Below are 27,845 nucleotides of genomic sequence, written 5' to 3' on the forward strand. Positions count from 1 at the left end.
CATTAAAAAAAATGAAACTTTAAAGCAAAAAATGAAAGGGTCTCATCCTGTCTCCACCTGCAGTCCTACCCTTGTACAGGTAATTCCTGTTAACAAGTTGATGACTATCTTTCCTGATTTTTCTCCCTTTTATGTATCTTTCATACACACACACACACACACACACACACACACACACTTTTTCCCTGCACCTAATAGTGATATTATGCTACACGTTAGCCTTCATTTTTTTTTTTTTTATCATGGACATTTTTTTAAATAGTTTATTGTCAAGGTGGTTTCCATATAACAGCCAGTGCTCATCCCCACAAGTGCCCTCCTNTCATGGACATTTTTATAGATAATATATACAGATCTTTTCTCATTCAAAAAATAGCTGTATAGTTTCAGGGCACCTGGGTGGCTCAGTCAGTTAAGCGTCCCACCAGCTCAGGTCATATCTCACAGTTTGTGAGTTTGAGCCCCACATTGGGCTCTGTGCTGACAGCTCAGAGCCTGGAGCCTGCTTCAGATTCTGTGTCTCTGCCTCTCTCCCTCCCCCCACTAGTGCTCTGTTTCTCTCTCTCAAAAATAAGTAAAAACATTAAAAAAGTAAAAAAAAATAGCTGTACAGTTTGACTGTAGGGCTGAACCATAATTTACTTAACCATTTACCTGTTGAGAGACATTTAAATTTCCAGTTTTTTGCCACTTTATAAACTGCTGCCCTGAGCAGCTCTGTGCCTTTATCTAGACACCAGTGCTGCAGTTTCTGTAGGAAGAGTTCCTCAGGGACGCACAAACCAAGCTGTAGCCTGTGTTGCTAAGTGGTTTTAATTTTTTCAAAATTCAGATTCCACTAATGAGGTCCAACAGTGCCCATTTCCTACACTCCACACCCATTCAGCATTCATTATAGATCTTTTACAATTTTGCTGGTCTTGTAGAAAATTGCATTTTATTTTCAATTTGTTATCCAATAGTGAGGTTAAGTACCACAAGGCTAATTGTATACTTCTTTGTATCACCTGATTATGTCCGTTGTCTATTTTCATAATGGTTTGTTTCCCTGTAGGATTCTGTGCGAACTGGTTGCATTGGTCCTGGGCTTGCTTGTTGTAACTTTTCTTGGCAGGATTCTGTGGGTGTTTAGCATCAAGGGATGCACAAACGTATGTGGAATTTCATAGTATGTCTGGCATTTTTAGGAATGGAAATTCATGTGACCTTTGTTTCACGATGAAAAGTTCCTGTGGCATTTTTCATAATTCTACAAAGACTATTTGAAGAACTTGGCTGCCAACCAACACGACAATAAACTTAGAAATGGCATTTTGGTTTTCATCCAAGGATATGTGCTTACGTATGGCAGCATCCACACTTGGGTCTGTGCCGCTCTTACGGGTGGAGGGCGGTGAAATTGTGAACAACGCTGCAGTCCTTGGGAGCCATTTCCATGAGTCGTGATGTCCCGGGAGGTGATCTAGTAGGGGTGTAAAAGATGATCCTAAAGAGACGAGCCTCAGGGACAGGGCCTGTTTTGATTGCCGTAGTTGGTATAGTCCTAAGACTTTTTTTTTTTTTTAAGTATTTTTATTTATTTCTAGGAGAGAGAGAGAGACAGCGTGAGCAGGGGAGGGTCAGAGAGAGAGGGAGATACAGACACTGAAACAGGCTCCAGGCTCTGAGCTGGCAGTCAGCACAGAGCCCGACGCGGGGCTCGAACCCACGAACCGCGAGATCATGACCTAAGCGAAAGTCGGACGCTTAACCGACTAAGCCACCCAGGCGCCCCGGTATAGTCCTAAGACTTTGAGTCACCTTTTTTTGTTTGTTTTTACTTCTAGTTTTTTTGAATTGTTAATATACTCATGTGGGTCAAAATTCAAAATTTAAGCAAGTATGCAGTAAAAAGACTTGGTTCTACATTGGGGTCCCCACCCGTTTTCCCTCCTGACAGGCAGCCAGTGCTACTGGTTTCTTCTGTATCCTGTGGATTTGTTTAGCACTTTGTCGTTTTCAGCTGTGATTTTATGAGACCGCAGCAGAATAAAAATTAGGTCTCCTAGAATTAACACCGTGGCAGCTGAAATGCACACTAAAAAATAGTTAAAAATGGTAAATTTTGTTAGGTTTGGTTTGCTACCGTGAAAAAATAACCTTAGAAAAAGAGGTCAGCATATTCACGTGGGCAAGAAAGTACAAGGTAACAAGGGAAATGTTCTACATGTCTGGTTAGAGTAAAGAGATTGTAAGTACTTTAATTTTTTTCATTTGTGTTATAACGTTGCTTATTCAATACATATTTTTCAAGGCCAGGTGAGTCCTGAGAGAGGGCCATGTTGAGCGTGGCTTGTAAGCATGTGACCTCCTCCAGGGGCCACCATCTCTCACAGATCCCTCTCTCCCTCATTTTAAGAGAGAACACATGATGAGCTGTTACTGGGAGCAGCTCCGGCCTGTGGTCCCACGCCATGACCCCAGCAGGCCCTATGCAGAGCAGTACCGCATAGATGCCCTCCAGTTTACACACCTGTTTCAGCTGGTCTCGCCCTGGACCTGTGGGGCCCACACAGAGATCCTCGCTGAAAGGACTTTCAGGCTCCTGGATGACAACATGGATCATCTGATTGAATTCAAAGCATTTGTGAGCTGTCTCGGTAGGACTGTGTGGTTCTTTACCACAGCAAGTTAATTTGGGACGGGACTCCTTGAACACAAGACAAGGCGGACTGTGGAGCCGGCAGACCCACACAATGAAATATATTCGGGGATGGCCCTGACAGGATTTTGTGATTTTAGAAACCACTCTGCAGGCTCCTCTCGTGTCTACTTTTATGCTTCCTTAAAGAGGCTGAGAAGGGCCCACCCTCTCAACATACAAGGTCATTGCACCTTGTTCTCCTCCAGTCAGTGCCAGGGGTGTGGTGCTGCATGTTAGGAGCCACGTTCCTAACTCGTGCACATAAAATTAAAGTCTTGCAGAATGTATGAGGCCAAAGTTCATGAGGTTATCTTGCCGGACAATAGTGACCAATCGCTACCTTTTACATTTTCATTTCAAACATAGTGTGTCTGGGGGTAGTGGCAAGAAAGTATTGGGTCAACAAGTATTGACCTTACTAAGTTCTCTCCCCCACAGTGAGTTTGTGTCCCGACAAATGTACTTTAATCATTTGAATATACTCAATCTCTTTTCTGTTTTTGCAGATGTTATGTATAATGGAGAAATGAATGAGAAAATTAAGCTGTTATATAGACTTCATATTCCTCCAGGTAAGAAATACTAAGGAAATAATTTAGGCTCTGTTCTGCTTTGACACGAAGAAGATTTGGGCATGACTCTTAAGTTTTTCTCATTTAAAATTTCATCTAGACTTGAGTCCACAGATGTTTCTAGTTTGGAGTTCCTGGTAACTGGTAACAGATTTTCAGTACTGTAGTGTATGGCCTATGATAGTGGTTCCCAAACCTGAGCCTGCATCAGAATCATCTGGAGAGCTTGTTAAAACACTGGTTCCTGGACCCCACTCTAGAGTTTCCTACTCACTAGTGTTGGGAACTGCTGGCCTGTGGAATGTGTGGAGCAGTAGACCCTGGTTGCCTTAATGGATGGTTATTTTCGCCTCCTCTTTTGAAGGACCATATCATTTTTCCAGCAGGTAAGACCCTACTTCCCTTGAGTTTCAGCCTTGGTAACCAGGAACAAAGAAACCAGTTTTGATGCCTATGAGGTTATACTTGGCTTTAACCATAAGGTATTCCTTGGATCTTTGAAACTCCTAGAGTTGGGTTAGTAATGCCAAAAGGGTCTCTGGACCCAGGGCCATGTGGTTCTAACGTTGGATGGGGCTCTGACAGGACTTCCCAACAAGGGAGGCCAGGGAGGGGGTTGTCAGGGTCATGGGATCCTGGTGCCTTTACAGCTCACACCTCTACAAAAGTTGGAAATGCGGGTGGACGTTATTTGAGGGCTTTTTTGGTACACTTCCTGAATTGAGCCATTACTGAACTGGCATATAATATATGCTGCTCAGTATCCCCAGGGAACAAATGTCTGTGGCAACCACCCAGCTCCTCCTCCACCTTCTCACAGACTCATTATTATTTTACTGCAAACGGCTTAGCATCAGTGAAGTTCTTTTATGCGAGTATAAGTTAGTGACTTTTGTTCTTGAATTTGCCCTTATTTTTCACAAATGTATTCCTACCAACATAGAAGACATGCGTAATTATTCCTTTATTATTATTGCTGTCACTCTTTCCATGATCATCTGTATCTAGTATTGCTAAATAGGACATGTGATTGATTTTATTTCATTCATTTATTTCATCTTGATTTTTAAATAAGTATTTTATTTTTAAATAAGCATTTACAGAAAAGTTGCAAAGATAGTAAAGATGGAGTTCTCATTTTTATGTATCTTTAAGTGTTTTAAAGTTGTTTTATTTTAATTGCAGTATAGTTAACATAGTGTTTTTAGTTTCAGGTGTATAATATAGTGATTCAACACTTCTGTACATTAATCAGTGCTCAGCCCCCCACAACCATCAGTTTGTTCTCTATAGTTAAGAGTCTGTTTCTTGGTTTTCTCTTTTTTTCCCTTGTTTCTTTTATTTCTTTTTTTTTTTTTTTTAACATTTACTGATTTTTGAGAGACAGAGAGAGAGCATGAGCAGGGGAGGGGCCAAGAGAGAGGGAGACATAGAATCTGAAGCAGGCTCCACGCTATGATCTTTCAGAGCCCCACATGGGGCTTGAGCTCACAAACTGCGAGATCATGACCTGAGCAGAAGTCGGATGCTTAACTGACTGAGCCACCTAGGTGCCCCTTATTTCTTTTATTTCTTAAATTCCACATGAGTGAAATCATACGGTATTTGTCTTTCTCTGACAGACTTATTTCACTTAGCATTATACTCTCTAATTCCATCCATGTTATTGAAATGACAAGATTTCATTATTTCTTATAGCTGAGTAATACTCCATTATGTATTGATACCACATCTTCTTTATCCATTCATCAGTCAGAGGACATTTGGGTTGCTTCCATAATTTGGCTGTTGTTGATAATGCTGCTATACCATAGGGGTGCATGTATACCTTTGAATTAGTGTTGTATTTTTAGGGTATATATCCACCAGAGCGATTACTGGATCATAGTTCTATTTTTAATTTTTTGAGAAACCACCATACTGTTTTCCACAGTGGCTGCACTAGTTTGCATTCCCACCAATAGTTGACGAGGGTTCCTTTTTCTTCACATCCTCACCAACACTTGTTTCTGGTGTTGCCGGTTTTAGCCATTCTGACAGATGTGAGGTGGTAGCTCATTTTAGGTTTGATTTGTATTTCCTTGATGATGAGTGATGTTCAGAATCTTTTGATGTGTGTGTTGGCCATCTGGATCTGGATGTCTTCTTTGGAGAAAGGTGTTCATTTCTTGTGCTCATTTTTTAATTGGATTATTATTTTTTTTATTGGATTATTTTTTGGGGGGTGGTTGAGTTGTATAATAAGTTCTTTATATATTTTGGATACTTTAACTTTTTTAAAATTAAAAAAAAATTTTTTTAAAAACTTATTTCTGAGAGAGAGACAGCATGAGTAGGGGAGGGTCAGAGAGAGAGGGAGACACAGAATCTGAAACAGGCTCCAGGCTCTGAGCTGGCTGTCAGCCCAGAGCCCGATGTGGGGCTCAAACCCACGAACTGCGAGATCATGGCCTGAGCCAAAGTCGGACACTTAACTGACTGAGCCACCCAGGCGCCCCTGGATACTTACCTTTTATCAGTTACATCATTTGCAGATATCTTCTCCCATTCCATAAACTGCCTTTTTTTTTAATTGTTTCCTTTGCTGTGCAGAAACTTTTTATTTTGATGTAGTCCAATAGTTTATTTCTGCTTTTGTTTCCCTTGCCTGAGGAGACATACCTAAAAAATGTTTCTATGGCTGACGTCAGAGAAATTACTGCCTGTGCTGTCTTCAAGGATTTTTATGGTTTCATGTCTCACATTTAGTCTTTAATCCATTTTGAGTTTATTTTTGTGTATGGTGAAAGAAGATAGTCCAGTTTTCCAACACCATTTGTTGAAGAGACTATCTTTTTCCCATTGGATATTCTTTCCTCCTTTGTTGAAGATTAATTGACTATATAATTGTGGATTTATTTCTGGGTTTTCTATTCTGTTCCATTGACCTATGTGTCTGTTTTCGTGCCAGTACCATCCTATTTTGATTACTATAGCTTTGTACTATAACTTGAAATCTGGAATTGTGATACCTTCAGTTTTGTTTTTCTTTTTCAAGATTGCTTTCATTGTTCAGGGTTTTTTAAAATTTTAAGATTGTTTGTTCTAGTTCTGTGAAAAATGCTGTTGGTATTTTGATAGGGATAGCATTAAATCTGTAGATTGCTTTGGGTAGTATGGACATTTAAATAATATTTGTTCATCCAGACTATGAGCATGAGACGTCTATTTATTTGCATGTTCTTGAATTTCTTTCATCACTGTTTTATAGTTTTCGGAGTACCGGTCTTTCATTTCCTTGATATAATTTATTCCTAGGTATCTTTATTTTTGGTGCAATTATAAGTGGGATTGCATTCTTTTCTTTTTTTTTTAAAGGAATGTAAAACTATTGACCACTGTTTACCAGTATTTATAATAAACACTGTATAGTTGGATAACAAACTGACTACAAAGGTATTGTTTCTCCTGGTTTCTGCTGAACCAGCAAACTCAAATACTTAGAATATTGAGCCTCTACATGTAAGGAATGAGTTGGGGTTTAAACAAAAACAACATGCTGGTCAGGAATTTAGATTATAGGCGTTTGTCTCCCCATATATTCCAGAAGGTGCTAAACTGCCAACATCTCTAACCATCTGATTATGATTAGCTTTCCATGAACGAAATGTTAAGACATTCCTTGAATCATGACCCCTTAGTTATTACAGCACAAGGATTTCAATTTCTTGAAAAGGAAAGGTTCACTAGAAGGAAGCTTTAAATGTCCATTTAACTAAGTTTTGCTTACCGAATTAAAACACACCAGGACTTAGACATCTAGTTTTCTCATTTGGGTGGGGAACTGTTGGTAGTGATAAAATTTTCCTTTCAGGGATCTTGCAAATAAACTTGCATTTGTATGAATGTAGATACGGATTTGGATATGGCTTTTCAAACTGTCCCATTTAAATTGCTTATAATTTTTTTAAATTGCCCAATTAATTACAAAATTAGAAAGGTTACAGCTTTAGGAAAAATGTCAATTTAAGTGATTTATTTCTTAGGTTGCTAAAAATGATGGCATCCCAGAAACATGAGCTTATCCGTGATTATAAAATGCTGTTTTTATTTTGGGGAGTGTTAAAAAAAAAAAAAAAGGAAGAAAAAAAAGAAAACCTTTTACATATGTATTTTAAGTATACACACAAAAAAACCCCAAACAAACAAACAAACCCCAGAGTGGTCCTTAGGCCTATAGGAGTTAAACACAAGTTCTGACTGAGTAACAACTATGAAGATTTCCCCCAACGTTTAGAAAAGGTGTTCTCTAAAGCAGAGGAATAATATACCATGGTCTCAAATATTCTTTTCTGATAAAGGAAGCAACTACAGAAAGCTTTCATTTGTTCTAAGTACCCAGTGATATAGATGCAAAATCCCCCAGCCACTCCCCCACTACTACTTCAAAACAAACATATCAAACTTGATTTTCATTAGAATGGTATTTCTTCACACAATAAATTTAAAAAAACCAAGACCTAGATTTTATGTATGTATAAATGTATATAAAAAGCAACACAATTACTGAGCTTATCTCCTGGACAAGAATGCCAAGTTAGTCAGTCTTCATAAAAAGCAATTACAATCTGAGGACACTTCATATTTGCCTCTTTTGCCAGCACCAAGCCTGCCTCATCTGAATCTTTACATTTCACGAGAAACATGAAATCTCCACTGCTGTCTGTGGCACCGATTATTCATTTGAGATTAAGACCTCTGGCAAAAGCATCTCTTTTCTTCTTTGACTTGCTATCATCAGATTCACTGTCAGATAAAGATTTTCTTTTTGTGCCATCTTTTTCTTTACCACCTTTCTGAGAATTAAGAAATGCTTCTATTAACTCTGGACAACCTAAATTTTCTGCAGGTTCCCAAGTATTTTCAGCGTCTGTAAATCCCTTCTACTTTACGAAATGCTCTACTTCCCCATTCACTACACATTGGTCCAGTTCTGTTCTCACCACAAATTCTTCAGGCCCTGCCTCTTCTACTTTTTTACTCTTTCCATTCTGTTTCTCATTTTTTGCAAGTAGTTGTATTGGAGGCCATTTTTTATTACATACTTGAAGAGCTATTATTTACCACCTCTAAGCTGGTCCGGGTCTGGGGATTGTTTTCTTAATTTCACTTTTTGCTGCTTCATTATTAATGTATAGGAATGCAATATATTTCTGTATACTGATTTTGTATCTTATGACTTTACTGAATTCATTTATCAGTTTCTAGTAGTTTTTTGGTGGCCTTTGGGTTGTCTCTATATGTATGATGTCATCTGCACATAGTCAAAGTTTGAATTCATCTTTACTGATTTGGATGCCTTTTATTTCTTTGATTGCTGTGGCTAGAATTTCCAGTACTACGTCATAAAAGTGGTGAGAGTGGACATCCTTGTTTCGTTCCTAACCTTGGGAGAAAGTTCTCAGTGTTTCCCCAAAGTATGATGTTACCTGTGGGGTTTTCATATAAGGCTTTTATTTTGTTGAAGTATGTTCCCTCTGGACCTACTTTAAGTCTAGTTGAGGATTTTTATCATGAATGAATATTGTACTTTGTCAAATGCTTTTTCTGCATCTGTTGATGCAGAATTGAAATGACTGAAATGATCATATGGTTTTTATCCTTCCTCTTGTTGATATGACATATCATGTTGATTTGGGAACATTAAACTGCCCTTACATTCTGGGAATGAAATCCCATTTGACTGTAGTGTAATATATCTTTAAACTTACTGGTTTTTGATATTATCATTTGAGATTGATATTTGATTCTTGATCTAACTTCATATTGAATTATTTCACAATTACAAGTTTATTTCTAAAAGACATGTTTTAATTAATTCATTAACAGACATTTGTAGACCTTTATGGCTTTTGAAAATCAATTTTTCAAAAACGTTTTGAATATATGGGATTGTAACATTTATTTTATGACTCCAAATTTAAATTTTTAAATTAAGTGGAAATTAATATTTGATGTTATTTTGCTTACCTATATTTAACATTTGAATTTTTGATGCAGTTAAAGAAAGTCTTAATAATGCAGATAACCCAAAACCTACTTAGGCATCAATTTGTTAAGGCCATGAAGATCCACAGTACATTTAGTTTACATTTAAATTTAACAAATATTTACTTCCCATCATAATAACTTTTTAAGTAAAGGTGGGACAAACACACTAGTGGGGGAAAAGTCTTAATTAATTAGGAGGTATACTGAGGATTACAAGTTTGAATTTGTACCCTCAGAGACTAAGGTCTCATTGGCCAGATTAGGGAGGCCTGGTACCAAACTAAGCACAGCAGCCCCTGGCCTCACACACCCACCTCGTGCAGAGCACTTGCTTTTAACTCTGCAAGGGTATTATGGGAGGCCAAGGGATTTTGTGAGCTTGCTTACAAAGGTTTCTGATGCAAAGTGCTAAGCCCAGGGCCTCATAGTTCCAGAAGAGCTCCTTTATTGGCTCCATAGTGACTGCAACACTGTTTCTTTAGTAGAGGAGATAGAAGAGAAACAGTTCAGAGGATTGAATGCCATATCAGGTGACAGCCATATGGATGAACATTATTCCAGAAGATTATTAAATTGGGAGTTTTCATTGCAGACTGATAAATCTAAGATATTGGTGATTTTGCTCCGTGAATTATACTAATTGGACTTCCAGAAGACCATTTTCTGGAAGTACATTAGATTCGTTAGAAGCATCAAAGCAAGCTACCAAGAATGCTCTACTGGAAATGGTAAATGAGCACAAACAAATGAGACACCGGAGGCTTTCTGTAAAGGAACATAATACCCCCAGGTCCTAGAAATGCCGAGATTCAGGGAATACATTATGTTTGCAGAGCAGCTCTCCCCAAGGGGTCCTGCTGGTCTGGATCCATAGTAAATGATCTTCAAGTGTTGAAACTAATAAAATTTGAGCTGCTCCAGTCTTTCCATGAAGAAATAGGTTTCTTTTTGAGGCCTTATACGCACAAAAGTGAATCTGCTGTCCAAAGGAAGGGTTTTGTCAAGAAGTGGAGTTAAAAGGAAAAAGTCTTACAGATAATTCCAATTTGCCATTTGGTTAAAGATGGTTATTTTAGAAAGGATTTCATGTTGAAGATCTGAATGAACTTAATTGAAAATTGAAAGCACACATGAAAATAAATTAACATGTAGTAACAAAGTATGGATTCAAAGCAAAAATTCAAGAATGATGTTACAAATGCTTAATCAGTGATGTTTAGTCAGTGTTAGAATTTGAAATCTGAAACCTAACAATAGACAAATATAGCAGTATCTGTGTACAAAAGAGGTAAAGCTTTATTTTTAAATATTTGAGGTAACAAATATTAATAGGATTCAAAATCCAGTCATATTAGCCCCCCCAAAAAAATCTGTATTACATTTGTCAGTAAGGGAGAAGCTGTGTGATGCTCATGCTTTATGTAAAAAAAAAACACTTGAGCCAAATTCTCAGTGATGATGCTTCCAGCTTTTTGTTCAAATAGTTTTCACTAATAGTGACAGCCTGTTTTGAGAAGATCATTTTTTAAAAGTCCTAATCAGGAATTGCATGTAATATTTCAATATAAATGGTGGCATGAAAATTAATATTAAGAAGTCCTGAGTATTGTAAGATTTCAGTACCATTAGACCCATTTTCTTTTTTTTTTTTTTTTTTTTTTTTTTTTTTTTTNTGAACCCACGAACCGCGAGATCATGACCCAAGCGAAAGTCGGACGCTCAACCGACTAAGCCACCCAGGCGCCCCCCCATTTTGTTACTTGATAAAATCTATTTTAAGTTTACTTAGAATGGATCCACTTTCTAAACCTATGCAGTACAGTAGAAATACACATGATCTTTGCGAGACATTGTCTGCTTTGTCAAGAGTAGTGGCATATCAGATGATAGGAATGGATATATACAATCATAGATTTCACACTATAGTTACTGCAGATGAAAACCTTAGCAGTATTGTGAAATGGAATGTGTGTGAAATTAACATCAACAGGACCAAAGATAATGGAACATGTGATGACCATGGTTTGCCTAAGAGAAACGTTTGGCACCCAAGTTACACCCACCATATTGCTTCTCCACTTTTTGGTTAGCCTTTTCTTATGGTTACACTAAAAAACAATACTGATGATAAACTCTGTCAACTACTCTGCTTTTGAGAATGTGTTAATACATCAAAGTATCTATTAGAATCCAAGAAACTGAAAGACACCTGCACTGCCTTAAGGACCAAATTATTAATGGAAATGGCTCAAATGGCACACATGAAAAGGATTCACCAAGTGAAGTGGAAACAGATGAGCTAAGTGATGAATCCAGCCAAGATCAAGAACAACTCTCAGAGAATGGATATAGTCTCTTGGAGGAGATGATGCTGATAATTGATGATATAAGAAGCAAACATTCAAAGGTCAGCTTTTCACAGGACATACAAAAATAAGATTACATTCTAGTTTAACAACTGAAGCAGCTTAACAACTGTCATTGACAATGACATCAGAAATTATACCATGCACAGTCATTTTGGTGATAGCTTAAGCTAGACCGAAGATCTGTTTTGATTGGTGTTGGAAATGCCAAAAAAGGATTTTGAAAAATATGAAGTGTAGAATACAAACCTCCTAAAATATCTTTTATGAAACTGTAGTATTGCATTGAACCTTTTAGAAGAGCTGAGCACTGAAAATCCTTGGTATTACCCAAATTGTCAATAAGCCATTAAGAAAATTGGATCATAGCATCCAGGACTTGTTTACAGCACGTGTTTTATTTAAACTTACATTCATTTAAAAAATTTTTTAATGTTTATTAATTTTTTGAGAGGAGCAAGGGAGGGACAGAGAGGGCGACAGAGGATCTGAAGTGGGCTCTGCGTTGACAGCAGAGAGCCTGATGGGCTCAGATTCACCAAACCATGAGGTCATGACCTGAACAGAAGTCAGGTGCTTAACCAACTGAGCCACCCAGGCGCCCTTTAAGTGATTTTCTTAGATATTTGAGACCCAAGTTGGATACTTTAGTTGGTTTTCCTAAGAGACTTGGATATATTGGAATTCCTAATTAATCTAATTGCAAGTCCTGGCCGCTCTAATTTGGTTGCTGTTTTCAACCACTGTGAAGGGCTAGGAAGGCACTATTCTGTTTTTGCAAGAAAAAAATATGAGAGTGGTATTATTTTGATGACTGTAGTGTCTCAACTGCATCTGACGACCAAATTGTCTTGAAAGTAGTGTATGTACTCTTCTACCAGAGCTAAGAGGCAATAGAATCAGCTTTTCCCTTCCACAAGAATCCCATTTAGAAAGGTGACTAACATAGCAGTGGTGATGACGAAGTCCTTGAAGCCACAGAGACTTCCCTGCTGGTGGCATTTACTGAAGCCATGAAGTTATCTACCATATTATAATAAAAGTTTGAAATAGAACAAATGTAAATCCTTCAAGAGATTTTAACTTGTACAGTACCTGAAGTGAGACACAATGAAAACTTTAATAGAAATGACTCTTAATTCATTTATAGTCTTGAATTGCAAGTTACACATCAGAACGCAAAAATGTGACATTTATCATGAAAGTTCAGATACCTAATTTTAAAAGGTGGAAAGTACATTTAAAGACTGTAAACAACCTTTACTACTTCTTAATGCATTGTACCTTCTATTTCTTTTGATAGATTAACAGTTTTCTTCAGTGATTGTTTATCTGTCTCCTTTCTGGACATTCACCCTCCTCTTGAATTAACCATTCCTCTCTATGCTCCCATGACATTTGTGTGTATTGGTTCTTCTGTTAGAGCATTTTGTTAGTGGCTTGTGTACACATTTCACCTCTTTGAGGCATTAGAGATCCAGTATCCTCTTGACATCTAGCAGCTATTACCTAAAAAAGCTTCCATCATGACTGCCCTAAGTACCATCCAGGGTTTATAATCTTCCTTGTGTTCAACGAATGGATGCTCACATGTGCCACTGTGTAGAATTTTTGTACAAGCCTGGAAAAATGACTTAACATCTGTTAAGAAAACCCCCCAGAACTAAACCCTAAACCACTCCCACCCCCCCAAACCCCAGTAGGAAGGAAGTACCTTATCAAGGCTTTGGTGCCATCTTGGGGATATTTGTTGTATTACAACTGGATTTCGCCTTTATTCTGTGAGTGGCAAAGTAGGAGGATCCTGTGTCCGTAATTCTTTATAATTGTTTTTTTTTTAAATTTATTTTGAAAGAGCGAGTGCACTTACATGCAGGGGAGGGAGAGAATCCCAAGGAGGCTCTGTGCTGTCAGCACAGAGCTGGAAGTGGGGCTCCATCTCACAAACTGTGAGATAGACCCTGAGCTGAAATTAAGAGTCAAGAGGCTTAACCCACTGAGCCACCCAGGCACCCCTGTAATTGTTTTTTATAAGAGCTTTTTGATCTGTAGTTCCCATACCATATAGTGCATTTATCTAAAGTGTACAAAACCCATTGATTTTTAGTATTTTTAAACCATCATCATAATTTTACGAATTTTCATCACTCTAAAAAGGTCCATACCCTTTTGCTGTTGCTACCAATCCATTTTGCACTGCCTTCTGTCTTTATAGAATTGCCTGTTTTAGATTTCTCCTATAAATGGAATAATGCAATTTGCCATTTTGTGTGGCTTTCACTGTTTCCATGTTGTAGCCTGTCTCCATGCTTACACCTTTTATGACTGAATTTGATACTCCATTTGATAATTATGTCCTAATTCCCTCATCAGTTGAACATGGGTTATTCTTGGCTCTTGTGAACAATGCTTCTATAAGTATTTGTGTATAAGTTTGAGTGGGTAGGTTTTCATTTCCCTCTGGTATATACGTAACAGTAGAATTTCTGGGTCAAATGGTTAACTCTGTGCTTTACTTTTTGATGAACTGCCAGATTGTTTTTCAAAACAGCTGTGCCATTTTCTATTATCAATAGTATAATGATTCTGGTAGGACTATTTTTGTATATTTCAAGAAAACTAGCAATGATAAAATGCTTTCGATTCAGTAATTTTTTTTTGAAACTTAGTATATGCTGTGGAAAATGATGCCATGAAGTTTAAAATGCTAATCTCACCACCCAGAAATTTAGTTGTATATTTCTAGAATTTGTGTGTATGTATATTCAGACACATATTTTAAATTTTAGAAAATAAGATTTTACTACCTTGTTTCTCCAGGTATCAGCAATGTCCTATGAATTTGTATTTCATTAATTAAAATTATGTCTACGTAAACCCAGAAAAAAGCTTTATGTGGTGTGTTGTTTTCATTACTGGGTATCCAGACAGTGCTTGGTGTACACATGGGTTCAGAGTCCCTGCAGCCCACAGGGGGTGGGGAGGGAGTGGTTGCTATTGGCTTAGCCTTTAGTTCTTAATTACATAAAAAGCTAAAATTATGGTTGGGTTTGCTTAACATGCAATAATTTGTTCAATGTAATTTTTTTTAAAGCACTCACTGAAAATGATCGAGACAGCCAGTCCCCATTAAAGAATCCTCTATTGTCGACATCAAGACCGCTGGTTTTTGGGAAGTCAAATGGTATGTAGCTCATTAACTTCCCTGCAGTTGTTAGAAGCCACTTCACAGCTCTTAGAAGCTGTACTTACCTAGTCCCGCCCTACCTACTGTGAATCAACAGCCTATTGCTTCCAGAGGCCAGAAAGTTTTCAAGTGGCAGTGTGTTAAGGGACTGTCCCTCGACCCTACCACCTCTTGCCCAAGATTTGAGGGGTTCTTTTGGAGCAAGAGAAGTCATGCAGCTACCACTCCATTCATCAGCTGTAGAACTCTATTTTCAGTTCGTTTAAAACATGTTTGGTGGCGTCCCACCGTCACTACCCCACTGTACATTGTTCCTTTTTGCTTTCCCTGAGTTTTAAAGTATATATTGTTTTCTGTTTCTTAAGGTGATGCAATTGATTATCAGAAACAGCTCAAGCAGATGATTAAGGATTTAGCCAAAGAAAAAGATAAAACTGAGAAAGAGTTGCCCAAAATGAGCCAGGTATGAATCTTACTCTGTGCAGAGAATTAACCATTTTGCCAGTTTGTTCAGAGGTAAGCTTAAAAGTTGAACTGGGCCCCTCGACTTCCAAAACTTAAAGGATCTTGTAACTGCCATGAGCCAAACACTGTGGTGACTAAAAGAGGGAAATATTTAAAGGATTCCTCCCAAAGTTTAGGCAATGTAGGCTTTCAGTTGGAAATATTCCTTTATCGATCTTTTTGGTGCTGATGTGGACTGTGAGCCTTCAAGAGTAGAATTTAGCATGCAGTGTTTCTTGGTCACTTTTGACCACAGAATACAAGGCATACACATTTCTTAGAATACTTCAGAAATGTTGCTCTACTTTGTTGGGGAGTGGCTTTCAAATTTTCATTCTCCTTCTTGAATATAGTCACATTTCAATGCTGTATGTCAACTCTACCTCACTTTAGAAAACCAGTTAAATCTCATCACCCAGGGCTACCAGTACTAACATTCTGATACACAGGGTATCAACGAAGTTTATTTCGAGAGGCAGAGGAAGGATCCCAAGCAGGTTTTTGCAGTGTCAGCAGAGCCCGGTGTGGGGCTCAATCTCACAAATCATGAAATCAGGACCTGAGCTGATATCCAGAGTCAGAAGCTTAACCAACTGAGCCACCCAGGCACCCCTTTCCCAAATTAAATTAGGTCTCAACCATGTTCCTATTCCTAGAGTAAATGTGTAGCTAAATCCCACTAGACGTGCCTTTCATCACATTAGATTCTCTGTTTGAGCAGCAGCGTGCATATATTTTGAAAACGCATCGGGCATCACTGTTTTGCTTCATTTTACAGCTTTAAGTTCCTACCTGGTATCCTATCAGATGAACAAGCCATCATCTTATTTAGTCACAACATTTTTTTTTTTTAGATATTTCATTTTTGAGAGAGAGGGAGACACAGAGTCTGAAGACAGACTCCAGGCTCTGAGATGTCAGCACAGCCCGACGCAGGGGTCAAACTCACGAACTGTGAGATCATGACCCGAGCCAAATGCTTAACTGACTGAGCCACCCAGGCGCCCCTAGCTGTAATATTTAAACATCCAACATTTTCTCTATTGTAAATCCTAGATTAAACATCATTGTAAACAAATCTCTATAGCTTTTGGATCTGTTTCAACAAGTTGATTTGGCTCTAGGGTGCACAGATTTCTTAATAGTTGCTGTATAAACAAAGAGCACACTTCTAAGAGTTTGGTAAAATTCCCTGAGTTACTGTTGGTAGTACTTTTCTGAGTAGAAAGGCAAACTATCTTATTTGCTTCAAAGACTACTCTGTAGCTTTCTCCAAGAACTTTTAAGTAAAAAAAAAAAAAAAAAAATTATACTTCTATCCTGGTTATGTTGCTATGTATTTTTTAATTTCAGAGAGAATTTATCCAGTTCTGTAAAACTTTGTACAGCATGTTCCATGAAGATCCAGAAGAAAATGATTTGTATCAAGCCATTGCCACAGTCACCACTCTGCTGCTACAGATTGGGGAAGTGGGGCAGCGGAGCAGCAGCTCTGGAAGCTGCTCCCAGGAAGGTGGGGAGGAGCTGCGGGCTTCAGCTCTTTCTCCAGAGCAGGACTCGGTTTTTGCAGACACCAACACTGAGAAGATTCCCCAGGGCTCCCGGACATTTCCTGAAGAGGCAGAAGGGGACTGGACTGTCTCCCTTGAACATATTTTAGCTTCACTTCTGACTGAACAGTCATTAGTAAACTTTTTTGAAAAGCCACTGGACATTAAATCCAAACTTGAAAACGCCAAGACCAATCAATACAGTCTCAAAACTTTTGAAATGAGCCGCCCATCACAGCCTGAACTCAAGCTGAATAATGTGTAGCAAGATAGCGGTTTGCTGAGAGAAGTCAGCCATACCAAAGCCTGGACCCGTTTTGTAGGGGTCAGCCCTTCAATGCTCATTTCAGTCCAATTCATTTTGAGCGTATTTTATAAGCTGGGTATCTGGATAAGCAACCTGACAACCACAACTGTGGCCAGGGGAACTGATGCAACCCTCAAGCATTTGTTTATTTTTTAAGAGAATTATCAGTTGGATCCCATCAGTGGTATAGGGCATCTGTACATTAGTTCCCTCAATGCTGTGACTTGCTGTTTCACTTTCATCAGATTGGCTGAAATGGGCACTTCTGCTGTGACGCTAGTATGATTTTTGTTCTCACATGCAACAGAAAAGTTGAATGTATCATACTAAACCAGAGACAAGAGCCCAAGTTCTCACTTTTCACTTGGGTAATGGGAGAAGTTACAAATCAAGTTCACTTTCAAGATCCAAGCGCTACTATCTGTGCAATTGTATTTGGCTTTCTTTTGCACTAATTTTGTTTCAATGCTGGTAATTGAAACCATTTTAATATATTTGGTTGTACTCACTTTGTCTTTCCAAAAATGTGTACAAACCATGCTTTCAACGTTGGCCTCAAAGTTTTTTTAATAAGAAAGTTTTGTATTGACTTGGTCCTTGTTTATAATTTATTTGTCTAGAGGTTCTCTACCATTACCCCCAGTCTGTGTTCTCTGAATAGTGATACTGTAGTAGGTGCTCAACTCCCCACTGTGGTTATGTAGTACTCTTACCCCTGGGGCTTCAAAAATGAAGGACCTCTTTACAACAGCATTCGATATATGCCAGGGGTCTAAACATTTATGAAATATAATCCCCACAACACACTGCTTTCAGGCTCAATTTAGTGGATTTTATTATGGTTACCTGAAACTTTACCTCTGAGCTTTGGTTCCACATTAATGGGGTTTAAAAATACTTCAGGGGACCATTACAAAGAAATGAACTGTACATACAGTATAAACTATATAGAAGCCTTAATTGGCTTAATCCAGCAGAACTGATTTGGCTATTCTATACCTTTTGACAGGTATACTCAATACAGATATAAACAGAAGCATAAGTAAATCATATTAAAAACAAGCTTAATGAGCTATCAAATATATTAAGTCTAAGATACTTCCATCATTTAAATCTGTTAAAATGTGTAAAGTGGCCAATGGCAACTGAATTCTTTCTACATGCCAGTCTCTAGAAAAATGTTTCCTAGAATTAAGTATATCCCCAATGTCTCAGATACCTAAGATACCATTTTCCTAGGGCACAATGCATTTCAAAATCACTTTTAAAACCTGCTTAGGTTCTACTCTACCCAGATACTCAGAAAACCCATTTAATGGGCAGAAGGGGCACACAAAGGCATCCCCTTTAAATGAAAAGATCTCCATGTGATCCTACGGAATTAGGAACTGCATAAAGATATTTCAGTTAACCCCGAAATAGCATTAGGTCCACTTACATGTGGATTTTTTTTATACGTTTACTTTTGAGTGCACACACACGAGCAGGGGAGGGGCAGAGAAGGCAACACAGCACAGAGACTGATGTGGGACTCGAACCCACCAACCGTAAGATCATGACCTGAGCTGAAAGATGCTTAACTTACTAAGCCACCCAGGTGCCCCAACATGTGGGGTTTTTTTGGATAGAGAACTGTAAATTTATTTTCTCTTGATTTAAACATTTTTCAGGGTACCTGTGTGGCTCAGTCGGTTAAGTGTCCAGCTTCGGCTCAGGTCATGATCTCAGTTTGTGAGTTTGAACCCATGTCAAGCTCTGTGCTGACAGCTTGGAGCCCAGCGCTGCTTTGGATTCTGTGTCTCATTTTCTCTTTGCCCCTCCCTCACTTGTGCTTGGTCTCTAAAAAACAAATAAATGTAAAACCAAATTTTTAAAGACATTTTTCCTTCTAGCTTACTTTTTTGGTAAGTCTATTAAGTTTTGGGTACTCGACTGTGGGAATTGGCACCCCTAACTCCACACTGTTCAAGAGTCAACTGTACACTGCAACTAGAAAAGGAAAACGAAAACAGAAAGGCAGAAATACCTTTATTTGACAATCAGCAATTAGTTCTCATCCACATTAACGGTCTGTAGATCTGCAAAAGAAGTGGGAGTCAGCCAATTTCCATCCCCATACCTGGAACTTTAAGGTTCCAAAAACCCGCTTTTGAAGGGCGTAGGCTAGTATTATATGACACTTTTACAACTCAAATATGCATCTGTTTTGTATCTTCCTGCAATTTCCCACACCATGACAAAGGTTTACAGTGATTATGCCTCTAAGAAACAGGTGGCACAAATCAGTCGGGACATGAATTCAGGTTCTAAAAGGGCTAAGGCTGCTTTTCTAGTTCTAGCAGCTTTGTGGGATTTCAACTTACTTTTGAAAGTGGTGACAGGTACGTAGGTAACCAACGTATAGAGCTTGTTTGGTGAATCTTCATCCTCGTTACGTTTTCTGGACAACCGCACACGGATACGGTATGGAACATTCCTAATAAAGATATAACCGTGCTAAAAGTCAATGCCTCCTATCAAGAAAATAACTGCTAATGGTGTTGACACCTCCTCTCCCCACATCTGTGCTCTGTCCTTTATTTGAATCTGATCAGATACTACAAGTAGACAGCAGTTCCCTGGAAAAGAAACACCCACATGTGGACATTAAATGCGGTCTCAGCATGCAGCGACCACAGATACTCAACCTATGCTAAAACAAGGATCCAAACATGCTAGTTCTTTTCCCTCTTCCCACTAACACCCAAATCTTACATATATGATTTGTCTATGTTCAGTATAAATTTGGAGAAACACCAAACACTGCAGGATACATTCAACACAAAAACTAGTGACTGTTCAGTTTCTCTACCTTATGCACACAACTGTCTCTTCACATCCAACCTTAGCAGCATTACAACAGACTACCTCCTTTTATTGGTCTGAGGACACGAAGCATTCCAAGACTCAGGACTCCTCTTGGCTTTTGACACCCCTGCCCCAATCATCTCAAGGAACCTCTTTGGCCACCCCTTTATTAGACAGATATTCTCTACTAGAATGCTCAATGACAGCAACTGTAGGGCTGAATGAATCTCAGACCCCTCTGTCATCCCTCTAACTCCAGAGGCAGAAAGCCCCCTCCCCCCCGATGCAGTCTTAATATTATCACTTAGGTCCACTCCAGCACATTACATCATCCTCCACAGCAAAAACCACTCTCCTGCTTATAAGGAGGGCTTGGCACTCCTGACAACTGGGCTGGATAGTTGTGGGGGTGCTGCTTTGTGCAACGTGGGGTATACAGCAGAGCCCTTGACCTGTGGCAACCTCTAGTAGTGACACCAGAACTGCCTACTGGTGAAAACCACTGTGCCAAATGTTTCCCATTATGTCTAGAGACAAGATCCAAACTCTGCCATGAAAACAAGATGCCATATAGTCTGTTCCCTTCCTACTCCATCTTCATTCACTATTCAAGTCACTTACTGTACTCCATCTTCATCAACTTGTTCCAGCTCACGCCAAGTGTATTCTTTGTGCAATGCTCTTACCGACCCTAACACTGCTGGCTCTTTATCACCGAAGTCTCAGTTCCAATAACACATCAAGGGGCTTCCCCGCAGAGGCTACCCTACCCTTTGATTCACCAGCACATTTTAAGGAAATATTTCCGTGTGCATTAGCGAATGACCACTGAACTTACATAGACTGTGCAGAGTTGGTTAAGCTAGCGTAATTTTAAAAGTTCATCTTATAACACAGATAACTTTAGCACCTTATTCCTTTGGCCCAGACAGCTTTATTAAGCCTGGTGTCAATGCGCACATCTGGGGTTCCCATCTCCTTCATAGCAAACTTCCGGATCTCTTTGAGTGCCCGAGGGGCACGCTTCTTGAATCCCCTGAGAATCAAAGAAAATAAATTAAGTACAAAATTAAATGAAATATATAACATATGATGTCCTGTTTTCATGAAACAAATCCAAACCAAAGCCTTAAGATAATAATAATCCTTTTTTCCACCAGTGTGTAATGCCCAGCAATTTGTGTTATATTTGGTAAACAGAAAATGCACAACCTACTTTCAATGATGTGGGATAAGAGCTCTGCATATGATCCTAAGATATGCTAACACAATTCTTTCCTGATAAAACACCCTATGCTCTAACACCATCTGCCTAGCGAAACCAAAGAATAGGATATGCTTGAACATAAAATATTTACATTATAAAACTAAAAGTGTTCTCAGCTCAAAGTACACATTATTTGTCATACCCTAAGACATGGCATGTTTTTGGAAACTACACATTTCGTCTCAAGAGATATGAAGACAACAGTTCATTCTTTGGAGCTCTTAGCATAGGTCAGGCATGGTCATTAACTCATGTCTGTTTCAACTCTGAGTTAGATACTATTAACCTGTTGTTTAAATGAGGGTATACAAATTCATTTGAATTTTATACTTTGAATTAAGTAAAAAAATGTGAAAAAGCAAAACTTTACTACAAACTGAAGTGGTCAAGTATTTGGACAGGCGAAGGCCATTTCAAATGGGAGCAAAGTCTAAAAAAGTGCTCCTAAGACTGAAGATCAGAGAAGGGGTCATGTCAACCATTCACCCCTGTAACCCAATGCAGGCCCTGGGACGTAACAGGTGCTTAACTTGTTAGACGAAGTGAATTTTATGAAATCCAATACAGGTAACACACAGAGCATGGTAGAGTGACTTAATTCTGGTCTAAAACCTTCAGTGATTTCCCATGCTTACAAAAGATGTCCCCTGTGCCTCACCTCTTACCACCTTCCCTACTCCCTTTACTCCACCTCACTTAGCCTCCTTGCTGTTTCTAGAACCCATCAGGCAAGTTCAGTTCATTCACTTAAACATATGACCATCTAGAAATAAAAGGTGCCTGAAATAACAGCAGTAAGTAAAACAGACAAAATCCCACTAACCAGGTAGCTTATGTAGGCAATATATGGAGTAAAAGAGATGGTATCAAGTACTACAGAGAAAAAATAAAACCGGGAAAAAAGAGGGAACATTAGAGAAAGGGAATGCAGATTTAAATAAGATGGCCAAGAACATACTAGAGTCAAGATCTGCAGATCACGAGAACAGCCATTTAGGAATCTCAGAAAAGCATTCAGGCAGAAGGAAAAAAAGTAAAAACAAAACAAGAACAAAACAGCTACCCTGAATGTCTGGTATGATTAATTAAGAAAATAAGTTGCCAGCTCATGTGGAATCAAAGTTGTTGGGCCTCTAGCCTGAGTAAGTCAGGAAGCCCACAGAGGGTTTGAGAATGGGCCAGGAGTTTGGGAATGAAGGAGGGACCCAGGAGCAGGAAGCTGCTAACTATAACTATTCAAGTGAGAGAAAACGGTGATGGGACCAGGCCACTGGTCTAAATGTGGCATGCAGAGGCAACACGACATGCTCACCTGACAATGACTTAAAAAGGGGAAAGCCACAAGAGGAATGGGAAAGTCAGGGGTGCAGATGAATGCCAGGAGCTTGGTTTGGGACCCTGTGAAGTTTGAGATGCATGAATAAATACTCAAACCAACAGTAGTTGGATATGAGGCCCTGCAGCCAGTCGTTATTACCCAGCATAGAGAGAAGACAGTCTTGGGGCTCTTCAGCATTAAGAGGATGATGGAAGGAGGATTAAGAGGATGTGAGGAGGAACCACAAGGTTAGCAGCTAGAGGAGCAATGAGAAAAGGACAAGACTGTAGAATGTTCGGAAGTTAAAGAAAAAAAAGAAATAAAGCATTCCCACAGAAGAGTGAACAATGAACTATCACTTGTTACCTATCAAGTTGGGACTGAGAAATGACTAAGGGATTCAGGTCTTCAGTTGGGGGTTTTAGAACAAAGCACAAATTGCCTGAAAAACTTGTTTCACACCTACAATTTTCAAATGTTCCATCATCCGTATGGCCTTTAATACAGCATGCACTTTCACAGATGAGTGGCTTTTCACTTGGTACTTTTTACCACTTTGAATCTTAATCCCTTACTAAATAAATTTGAAGGACAGGGTTTCTGATTTCCTAATGAATCTGCAGAGTCCAGGACTGTGTCTAATACAATTAAGTGCTTGATGTGCTCCCAAACAAATGTATGAATGTCCCAAATAAAGGGGTGGAGAGAAGGAAATGTGGTTACTCCCAAGCAATATCAATGCAAAAAGGCACTGGATTTCGGAGCACCTGGGTGGCTCAGTAGGTTAAGAGTCCGACTTTAGCTCAGGTCATCTCAAGGTTTGTGAGTTCGAGCCCCGCATCAGGTTCTGTGCCAACAGCTCAGAGCCTGGAGCCTGCTTCTGATTCTGTCTCCTCTCTCTGCCCCTCCCCCACTCTCAAAAAGAAACATTAAAAAAAAAAAAAAAGACTGGATTCTTGACCTAGAAGTCACTGCACATGATGTTCCTGGGCTCACACACAATCAACACTTGGCTGGGAATGCAATGCTGAAGTAGGAAGCCCAGTGTGGGTACTGACCCACATTTCATTCAATCCCTCACAAAATAAATGTTTTTGTTTTTTTTTTTTGAGATAAAGAGAATGCCCATTACAGTGTAAGAAATTTTGCTCCACAGATTGGTGCCTCAATAGACTATTCTGCTGTGTAACATCTGTTATTAAAAACTCTCAGGGGCACCTGCGTAGCTCAGTTAAGCATTCGACTTCAGCTCAGGTCACGAACTCACGGTTTGTGGATGCGAGTCCCACGTCGGGCTGACAGCCCAGATTCTGGAGCCTGCTTAGGATTCTATGTCTGCCTTGCTCTCTGCTCCTTCCCAACCCACACTCTGTCTCTCTCTGAAAAATGGAATGAATGTTTAAAAACAAAAAACTAACAAAAAAACCAGTGCCTTCAACAAGCCTCAGAGACTGCCCCAATGGCACTGTGGATCACAGGAGAAATCCAGGTGTGTGGCAATAACCCCACTTGTGCACAAATCTGTGATGGCTCCTGTTATTAATCAGAATTAATTAATCAGAATGGGGAGTATCCCAGGCATCCAGAGTTACAGTAGATGAAAAAACCAAGTACTATATTCCACTTGTTAAACCAAACAAACATTCTCCATCAGGCATTTATAGTATTAGTGTGACCACATCAATCACTAGTTAAAGAGCCTACTTCAGGCAAACTATAAAGGAATACTCAAAGTCAGAGGTCTGCTGGCCTGAACTAAACTATAATCATCTCCCTCAACTAAGAGCCTTGGAAGGAATGGTTCAGAATTCCAGCCTAGTAAGGCTCCTCAAATTCCTTCCCTGGCCACTATTGACTTGTGTGCCCCAGTACTGTATTCCAGGCGGTATCAGGATCTCGCTGTCAGATGATTTGGAGGTTAATCTGCCGGGAATCGAACGCCAGCACTGAGAGTCACTTTGGTTCTGAACTGGATGCTCCTTGTGAACTGAGAGGACATCTTCCTGCAACAAAAGTGCTGGTAACCTACAAGGACACCTACAATGACCAAATGTAGTTTTTTGGTCATTTACTTTTGCACTGCTTGCGTTTTCTGAAAAAGACCTTGCAGAAGAGAAAAAAAAACAACCATCAAGATTTCTAAGTGTTTCAAAGACGACTGAACAAGTACCCCACCCCAACTGTTATCTCATCACCTTACTAAGTCCACTATTTCAAGATGTACCCAACCAAAGAATAGTGATTGGGTATTCCTTGCATGAATGTGTTTACTATTAGTAGATTATGTGTTTAAAATATCTAAGATTAAAGATGAGTTTAAAAGGGGAGAGAGAAACATGAACGCTGGTCACTGTATTAGGTGAATTTGGCCCCTTTATCCTTTAAGAACCATACTCAGTCAATTTCCCAAAGAAACCTTTTATAATGACTTAGTATGACTCTGGCATTGGGTAGTCCTGAGTTGTTAAGATTCTGGTGCTGATGTTCCTGTGTGCAGGAAGACTGGAAAAATGGTCAAGGACAATTTTGTAAGTACACTCCAGAGTACCGCGCTTCTCACTGAATAGCTATCTACAGATCTACAAAATTAGGACATGGGAAGCAGGGCTATCAATTTGATGAGGACTCACTCCTTTTCTCTGGGCCAATTACTATTGAAGTCTCTAGATGAAGAGGCTTTGGGGACAGAATGTCTACTGTTTGGGACCTCACTTCTATTTACGGATAGTTTGAAGTCGGTATTAGAACACAGACATGTACCAGTCTTGTTTCTGCATACACCTAGGCCTTTCCCAAAGCTCTTCACCAATAATGTGAGTTTACCTACAGCCATCTTTTCTCATGCCCTGGTCCACAACTTTCAGCCAATCTGGCTCCAGGTTTTTGGTTTCTTGTTTGTCAGTTATACTCTATCATTTTCGAGAACGGATGTTAAGGGGACCAGACCTTGTGTGGGTCTTTGCCTTAACCAATTAACAAGGTGTTGGTTCTTCCAAAAGGGACAGACTGTAACTCGGCCTAAGAATTTAGCTACCACTTGCTCTATTGCTCTGAGGAGCTTAATACTGAAACTTCAGAATGATATCAGGATATTCCAGGAGGCAAAATAAAGGGCTCCAATGTAAAAGTTTATGGGCGGCCCAATTAAAATTTGGTCTCAATGCTGACACTATTTTTAACCTGAGTAGGTGTTTGGCTAGAATGCTATAGTAACATGCCAAATAAAATTAATGTTTAGGTATTAACAGGCTCCACATACATTAGAATGTGGTTTTATTTTTACTGAGAAATATTGCCAACAGACTCTACCGAATAGAAAGCAGATAATACTTAAAAGTCAAGCAACTTTCCAGCTTATACCAATGTTATTTCTATTTTGTTGTTTATCTTTTGAGAGATAGAGCACAAGCAAGGGAGGGGCAGAGAGAGGGAGACACAGAATCCTCTAATCAGGCTCTAAGCTCTGAGCTGTCAGCATGGAGCCTGTCGCACGGCTCGAACTCACAAACTGCAAGATCATGACCAGAGCCAAAGGTGGACGTTTAACTGACCAAACCACCCAGATGTGCCCTAGTGTTTAAAGATCAGTGTGAAAATATCATCTCAATGCCCAAGGACCTAGGATGAATCACCTTCTCCTTTCCATATTTGTTTTTGGGGTCTTTTGGGATAGAAACACTTTGTGAACTTTGGAATTAAGGAAAAATTATTTACTGTAAGTCCAAGTTGAGGCTCAAGGATCATATCTGTTTAGAACCTTGACAGAACTACTTGAAACATTTTTGCAAACTGGGGCTATGGATACTGAAGCAAAATAATTTTTTTCCTTCAATTTAAGGTTACTTTGTCTCTCTTTACAAGGCTATGATTAAGCCAAATAGAAAATCTGCATATGCACTAGTGGGGGGAAATGTGCTTGCTGGTGGATGTTTTAAAATTAACGAATAAGAAGGGTTTGGGTCTCCATTTTCAGCAGCAAACTTAAGAACTAAAAACCATAAAAGCAAAAAAAACAAACCAAAAAAAACCCCTAAGAACTAGAACATTCAAAATAATTCCCAGTGTTCTTGTCCATCACAAATCCACAACAGCCATGTGTCCTTTGCACAAATATTGCCCTAATACTCCACTGACATAGTCTTTTCTTGTCTAACAGTCTCACTTCTGGTATCAAAACTCAACCAGCATTAGTTAATAAGTATTTGTGTGAGGCAGGAACTAAAAGAATCCCCTTCAAACGTCCACATGCTGGAGTAAATACAGCTTTTTCAGGTAATTGGTTAGCTTTACCGGAGTCGAGAGATTTAAAACAGGTCTGCATTTCTTCCTATACACCCGTTACCCTGCCCAGGTTTACTCAGTTACAAAGCACCCTGTGAAATGATTTTATCACCACCAAGTTCCCCCCCAACTGTCTATCCCAGAAACTACTATTCAGCTTGTGTTTCCAGCCACGAACCTCCGAGGACTACGCTTTAAACACTATAAGCCTTAAATAGGAGATATGGAATAGAGACCCGGATTTTTAGCTTTTAAACAACTAGACAGACTTCAGAGTGACAGCCAGACGCGTGAGTTCGGAAATTCCCAACCAGCAAGGCACCGGACCGACTGCAGAGATACTCACACTCCATGGATGCGCTTGTGAATGTTGATGGTGTATTCTCGGGTCACTACCTCGTTGATGGCAGAACGGCCCTTCTTCTTCTCGCCACCCTTCTTTGCGGGAGCCATCTAAACCCAGGCGACAAGGAAGTTCAGAGCAGAGCGGGGCCAGCGCAAGCCAAGTCCTCCCTCCCGAGCCCGGCCTCACAAAGCCACCCTCGGGACGCTTCCGGGTACGGCGGGTTCTGCTAGGGCCCCGAAGTCCCAGGCATGGGCAAAGCCAAGTCGGTTACTCCGCGGCCAAAGCACCATGCCCCTCAGATGGTCCCGCCCCAGAAATCCCTGAAGCTCGGCTCCCGTAAGCCTGGCCACATTCCTTCCCAGGTCCCCTAAACAGCGCGGATTCCCGTCCCCGCGAAACGCGGATTCCTGGGCCGGCTTAGAAGAAATCTCGCCGTCCCGGTCAGCACAACCCCGAGCGAGGATGAAAGCAGATTATCGAAGCCGGGACCCAGCAGCCATACTCACTCTGCCGGGCCCGGGTTGGAAAGGAAGAGCGCGAGGTATTGTGGGAGAGGGAAAGCGGCGTCTCGCGTACAACTTCCGGGT

At 39.7% G+C, this 27,845-nt stretch overlaps 2 protein-coding genes and 1 pseudogene across 4 annotated transcripts in view; 1 reads left to right on the plus strand and 2 right to left on the minus strand.

Annotated features, from left to right (window-relative positions):
* Positions 1–17,793, plus strand: part of TBC1D8 (TBC1 domain family member 8) — a 78,491-nt gene extending 60,698 nt beyond the window's left edge. The window contains exons 16-20 of the mRNA XM_077749190.1: positions 2,399–2,639; positions 3,190–3,255; positions 14,746–14,835; positions 15,204–15,301; positions 16,696–17,793. Of these exons, the coding sequence (XP_077605316.1) occupies positions 2,399–2,639; positions 3,190–3,255; positions 14,746–14,835; positions 15,204–15,301; positions 16,696–17,157 (957 nt within the window). The 3' untranslated portion in view covers positions 17,158–17,793. The remainder of the gene's footprint in view (positions 1–2,398; positions 2,640–3,189; positions 3,256–14,745; positions 14,836–15,203; positions 15,302–16,695) is intronic.
* RPL31 (ribosomal protein L31) lies at positions 796–27,845 on the minus strand. 3 transcript variants are annotated; one of them, XM_077749316.1, is made up of 6 exons: positions 27,765–27,844; positions 27,259–27,365; positions 20,957–21,082; positions 19,563–19,675; positions 19,226–19,277; positions 796–1,582 (listed from the first exon to the last, which is right to left on the minus strand). In XM_077749316.1, the coding sequence occupies exons 2-5, from the start codon at positions 27,363–27,365 to the stop codon at positions 19,246–19,248; spliced, it is 378 nt and encodes a 125-aa protein (XP_077605442.1). In that variant the 5' UTR covers positions 27,765–27,844; the 3' UTR covers positions 796–1,582; positions 19,226–19,245. The 3 variants fall into 3 exon arrangements, with proteins under 3 accessions (XP_077605442.1, XP_077605443.1, XP_077605441.1); XM_077749317.1 differs by lacking the exon at positions 796–1,582 and adding an exon at positions 16,667–16,954 and having other exon boundaries at positions 27,765–27,845; XM_077749315.1 differs by lacking the exon at positions 796–1,582 and adding an exon at positions 18,011–19,038.
* Positions 7,220–10,260, minus strand: LOC144219321 (chromobox protein homolog 3 pseudogene; annotated as a pseudogene).

Source organism: Crocuta crocuta, unplaced genomic scaffold (genome assembly GCF_008692635.1).
Source record: "Crocuta crocuta isolate KB4526 unplaced genomic scaffold, BGI_CrCroc_1.0 scaffold118, whole genome shotgun sequence".
Taxonomy (NCBI): Eukaryota; Metazoa; Chordata; class Mammalia; order Carnivora; family Hyaenidae; genus Crocuta; species Crocuta crocuta.

Excerpts from the sequence above, each read along its gene's own strand:
- RPL31 (XM_077749316.1), bottom strand. The coding sequence starts at position 27,365 with ATGGCTCCCGCAAAGAAGGGTGGCGAGAAGAAGAAGGGCCGTTCTGCC. Across the intron at positions 21,083-27,258 it reads CACAAGCGCATCCATGGAGT|GGGATTCAAGAAGCGTGCCC; the intron begins GTGAGTATCTCT and ends TTTGATTCTCAG. Across the intron at positions 19,676-20,956 it reads GTCTGGGCCAAAGGAATAAG|GAATGTTCCATACCGTATCC; the intron begins GTGCTAAAGTTA and ends TATCTTTATTAG.